General features: G+C 36.0%; 1 protein-coding gene across 1 annotated transcript; it reads left to right on the forward strand.

Annotated features, from left to right (window-relative positions):
• Positions 1-212: 212 nt before the first annotated feature.
• Positions 213-5,318, forward strand: LOC145683144 (uncharacterized). Its single transcript, XM_081754509.1, has 3 exons — positions 213-612; positions 2,743-3,488; positions 4,434-5,318. The coding sequence occupies exons 1-3, from the start codon at positions 213-215 to the stop codon at positions 5,316-5,318; spliced, it is 2,031 nt and encodes a 676-aa protein (XP_081610635.1).
• Positions 5,319-6,242: the final 924 nt, after the last annotated feature.

Here is a 6,242-nt window from a genome sequence, read left to right on the forward strand (position 1 = left end):
GACAAGTGTGAATAGTGTGACAATGACAACAATAAAGTAATATAAATTTAATTTAGCATAACAAAAGAACAAGTTCCAGTGATAATAAAAACAGGTAGTAAATTGTGACAGTAACAAGAGGAAAGTGAGTATTTCGTCACCGTTTTACTTCTGTTACGGTGTTTCCAAACGCACATATTTTGCATAATCAATAAAATTAATTGTCTTACACAATGGAAGGAAGGGAAATTCAGAAACTTATCAAACAGAAAGGTAACATCAAAGGACAGCTTACACGTATGGAAAAGTTCGTTAGTACATTTAACGAAACACAAAATATAGGTGAAATTATGAGGCTTGAACATTTAACAGAATTGTGGACAAGGTTTGACGACATTCAGACTACACTCGAGTTAGATTTAGGTAGTATTCAAGAAACTGAACGCGAAGAAATTGAAGCTAGGTATTATAGTTTAAGGGCAAATATGCAACAATTAGTCAATGAACGATCAAATAAAGGAACATTCAAAGAAAATAGTACACACACTAGTCAGAATCATTCGGAGGGGAATAGCGCAGATAATCTAAAACTGCCAACTATTTCATTACCTACCTTTGACGGAAAATACGAGGGTTGGTTAGCATTTTCAGAAAACTTTAAATTGTTGTTTCATAATAATTCTAAATTGCAACCTGTTCAAAAACTTCACTATTTATTATCGGCACTTAAGGCAGAAGCATTTGAATTAATAAGAAATCTTCCAGTTTCGCCAGAGAACTATGACGTAGCATGGACGTCATTACAGGAAAGATATGAAATTAAACGTATGATTGCAGGAACTCACATAAGGGAAATCTTACACATTCAGGCAATACACAAGGAAAATGGAAGGGACTTACGTCAGTTCATAAACACATTTTCCAGCAATTTTCATGCACTGAAAGCATTTAACTTACAAGTACCACTAGAAGAGGCATTATTGAGTCAACTGCTAGTAGAAAGATTGGATTTTCAAACACGTAGAGAATGGGAATTAAAACAAAATAATCAATCTTTCCAGCCATTAGCAGAGTTACTTTCCTTTCTAGAACATAAATTTCAGGCGCTAGAAAATATGAAATCCAAAGGTAATGAGTCACACCAAGATGAAATAAAATCAAAGGGTAACAGTCGGCCCAAAAAGGCACAATCTTATTTATCGACAAATATCACACAATGCGTCTTCTGTAAGCAAATGCATAAAATATTTCAGTGTCCGTCACTCATAAAGGCTACGTTGACAGAAAAACAGAACTGTCTTAAGAAAAATAACCTGTGTTTCAATTGTCTACATCCCTCTCACAGTTCACGTAAATGTCGGCTAGTACATGTAAAAAATGTGGAAAGAAACATAACACTCTCTTACATACAAACATTAAGTTCAATCAAGGTTCTCTAAGTAATACCACCAGTGATAAAGAGCAAGTAGGTGACGAGACATCAAAGACCACCAATTCAAATTCAAGTGTTAATGCCAGTTCGAATCAAATTGAAAGTCAAGGTTCATATCACAGTGTAAGGGTTAAATATAAAACTCAAGTGTTATTAGCTACAGCGTTAGTGAACATTAGGGACAATATTGGTCGAGTGCATACATGTAGAGCGTTACTAGACGGTGGGTCACAGTCGAACTTCATCTCGGAAAATATGGTACAAATGTGTAAATTACGTAAAGAGAAGGTACATATCCCACTGCAAGGAATAAATGGCACGGGGTGTGAAATAACGCATATTACCTCTTTAGACGTTGAATCAAGAGTAAGTCAATATAAGGTAAGAATGACATGTGCAGTATTGCCACGCATTACAGGTGATCTACTTTCATCACAATTTTCAACTCAAGAGTGGAACATACCCAGTACTATAAGACTTGCTGATCCAACATTCAACATCCCAAATAAAATAGATCTCTTAATTGGTGCAGAATTATCTTTAAATCTTCTGCGTCCAGAACGAGTTGTCCTTCATCACAGCCTCCCCACGCTGCAGAATACAGAATTAGGATTTATCTTGTCAGGACCAATACATCATTCATCATCTGAGTCATCCAGTCTCATCACATGTTTCTCACGCACCTCTGACAGTTTAGATGAGCAGTTACATCAATTTTGGAAACTAGAAGAAATCATGTGTCCTCTCTCAAAGGAAGAAGCAGCATGAGAAGAGCATTTTGTTCAAAACACTTCAAGAGATCCAAGTGGTAAATTCATCGTTCGCCTTCCATTTCGCACAGAAGTACAGCTAGGTAACTCTTTGCAAACAGCGACAACAAGACTTCAACTCTTGAAAGAAGATTCACAAAACAACCTGAATGGAGAAATGAATAGATCTCTTTCATACAAGAATATGAACAATTAGGACACATGGAGCAAGTTAATGAAAATCAAACTACACAAGGGTCATACTACATTCCACATCATGCAGTCATGAAGGAGTCAAGTACAACAACCAAACTCCGCGTAGTGTTTGACTTTTTGCCAAAACAACAAATAGAGTTTCGTTAAACAATATGCTATTAGTTGGACCGACTATTCAACAGGATTTGCAATCAATCATTCTACGGTTCAGAACTCATCAAATTGAATTTTCAGCAGATATTGAAAAAATTTACAGGTGCATTGAAGTACATCCTGAAGATCAAAGGTATCAACATATTCTATGGAGAGAATCAACAGATCAGCCAGTAAAGGAATACTAGTTAATAACGGTCACTTATGGAGCAGCTTCATCTCCATTCTTGGCAACGAGAGTACTTCAAGAATTAGCAACTAGTGAAAAGTTAAAATATCCCAAGGCATCAGAAATCCTATGCAGAGACTTCTACGTAGATAACTGTTTATCAGGTTGTGATAATCTTCATGAAGCAATACAATTGCAATCAGATCTTATAGCATTACTCAAAACAGGCAACTTCAATCTCAGAAAATGGTCATCAAAGAGTGACATACTAATGAAGCAATTACCAACGGAGTACAGAGAACAAAACTCATCTATAAGCTTTGAAAATGGAGATAACATCAAAACATTGGGAATCGTATGGTGTCCAAGCTCAGATGTATTCTTGATATCTTACAAATCTCTAGAAGGGATGCAGCGAACAATAAGTCAAGGTGTAACCAAACGTCAGGCTGTTTCTCACATTTCATCTATCTTTGATCCAATTGGCTTAGTCAGTCTAATAGCCATTGCCTACAAAATATCCCTACAGAAACTTTGGAAGGAAGGATTAAAGTGGGACGAGCAACTACCAGCTCATTTGCACAAACAACGGATACAATTGTGTAGCCAGTTAGATAAATTAAAACATATCAAAGTCAGTCGGCTAGTCGTGGCACAGAGCAATCTAATTGACATTCAGCTTCATGGATTTGCAGATGCATCACAGAATGCTTATGGAGCCTGTTTATATATACGTTCAGGAAATTACAAAGGCGAAATATCGGTTCATCTACTATGTTCCAAATCTAAGGTATCTCCTATAAAGCAAATAACAATTCCAATATTAGAATTATGTGCTGCTCTATTATTGGCTTCATTAGTACACAAAGTAATGTCAATTCTCAATCTGAACATTTCATCCATTTACCTGTGGACTGATTCAACGATAGTACTCGCATGGCTAGCATCACCGTCCACTCGCTGAAAACAATTTGTGGCTAATAGAGTAGCAAAGATCCAACAATACACTAACATTAATAATTGGAAGCACATTGTCTCTTCAGAAAATCCAGCAGATATGATATCTCGAGGTACAACAGTGCATCAACTGACACAAGCTCAATTGTGGTGACATGGACCTCCATGGTTGCAAGAACCAGAAGAAATATGGCCATCAGAAGCTGTATTCATGGAAGAAAATGCAATGATCGAACAAAAGAATACTATTCTATTAGTAACGACTGATAATGGTACAATACAAGTCATCTCAAAATTTTCGAAGTTGGAGAAAGTAATCAGAGTATTCGCATATTGTCTTCGTTTCATTAACAATATTAAGATTCCACAGAAGAAGGTTATCGGCGAATTATCAGTTGAAGAAACAAGAAAGGCACTTATTACTCTCATCAAACTTGTACAGCAGCAGTGTCTTCATAGAGAAATTAAGTGCCTCAAGTCAAATCAAGAATTACCAAAACAAAGCAAAATTCTCAACTTACATCCGTTCTTAGACCACCAGGGTATACTAAGAGTTGGTAGACGTTTAGAAGAAAGCGACTTAAAATATGATACGAAACATCCCATTATTTTACCGCAGTATTATCACTTGACTGAATTGATCATAATCTATGAACACAAGAGACTGCTTCATGCAAACTTTCAATTGTTGAATGCGTCATTGAGACAACGTTATTGGATTATTAGGTCAAAGTAGATAATCAAACGAACAATATATGAATGCTTAATTTGCTTCAAGCTGAATTGCAAGGCAACTTCTCAACTCGTGGGTCAATTGTCTAAAAATAGACTTCAAACATCACGTCCGTTTTTAAATGTCGGTGTAGATTACTGTGGGTCCTTCCACATAAAGGCTGGACTAGTTAGAAGCCGAACCACAGTTAAGGGATATGTAGCAGTGTTCGTTTGCTCAAACACAAAGGCAATACATTTAGAAATAGTAAATGGATGTACAACACAAGCCTTTATAGCCGCTCTTCGACGTTTCACAGGTCGTCGAGGAAAATGTTTGACCATTCACAGTGATAATGGTACCACCTTCGTTGGAGCCAAAAACGAATTACAAGAGTTACAAGCATTGTTCCAGTCTGAAGATTTTAAGGAGAAAATTGCTACACACGCAACGACGGAAGAATTCACATGGTCTTTTATTCCTCCAATGTCTCTACATTTTGGCGGACTGTGGGAAGCTGCAGTAAAGTGCTTCAAATACCATTTTAAACGCATAGCTGGTAATGCATTACTCACATATGAAGATTTCAATACTCTAGTAATTCAAATCGAGGAATGCTTAAACTCAAGACCAATCACTACATTGTCAAATGATCCTCAAGACTTATCATACTTATCATCAGGACATTTCCTCATAGGAGCACCCTTGACAAGTTTTCCAGAGCCAAATTTGACAGAAGTGAAAGAAGGCAGTTTATCACGGTGGCAGAGAATTCAACAAATGCTTCATCAATTATGGAAACGCTGGCAAGCAGACTATCTCACATCATTGCAGCAAAGACAAAAGTGGTTTTCCAAACAGTGCAACATTGTTCCAGGTATGGTGATTCTACTTAAAGAAGATAACCAACCACCTCTTCATTGGAAATTGGGAATAATTGAACAAGTGTAAGCGTGCGCACATCATGAGGAACATACAAACATTCCATCAGTAAAGTTATTCCTCTTCCTTGTGAAAAATTTTGATTGAACCAATCAACTGGGGAGGGGAGTATGTTGAGTTTTTTTATTTGTGTGTATTCATTTTATTGACATATTTCTATCTTGCTAGTTGGATACAGTGTGCAGTGTTAAAAATGTGCAGTGTGGAACCATGCAGAAAGCAGAATTTCCCATAATTGCAATCAAAGCAGTTCAGACGCATCAAAGACCATTAATTACTAGTTTAATCAGTACATTAATGCAAGTAGTTCATTAATTTCTATATATATAAATGCAGCAGTTACTGTAAGTACCAAAAACATAATTATTTGTATCATAGCAATGTATGTTGTATAAAGACTTGTTTAGAACGAAGCAATAATGCATGTAGTCATTGTAGTGTGAATCATATTTTATATCTGTAATAAATTCATAGTATAAAAATAACAAGGCCAAATCTTAGAATCAGCTTTAATAATACAGTCCACAAAGTGTTGTAGCAATACCTTAAATCACATACAATGGCCATGTTATTTTAACAACTGGAAGACCACTTATTTCTTTCTGAGTTTCTTCTTGACTTGTTAGTGAAATGTAAAATTCTGAAGCACTTCCTTAATTATTCTAAATGAGAAGTATAAATACAGAATTCCATGTGGTTACCCTATTTTAACAAATATAAGCCTACGTCCCTTCTTCCTGCCTTTCTTTTCTAGGAGAAATATCAAAAACACGATTAAACATAACACTATTATTTCAAGTAGGAAGTCCATATACCAAATTCAGGCCTCTCTCCTTCAAAGATTTTGAGATATGGACATTTTATTACTTTAATTGACGTGCATATTCCGTCCTTCGAAAAATTGTTCCTTAGTGGTATGTTACGTTTCAAATC

The sequence above is a fragment of the Thermobia domestica genome, chromosome 4 (assembly GCF_964235325.1).
Source record: "Thermobia domestica chromosome 4, izTheDome1.hap1.1, whole genome shotgun sequence".
NCBI classification, from domain to species: domain Eukaryota; kingdom Metazoa; phylum Arthropoda; class Insecta; order Zygentoma; family Lepismatidae; genus Thermobia; species Thermobia domestica.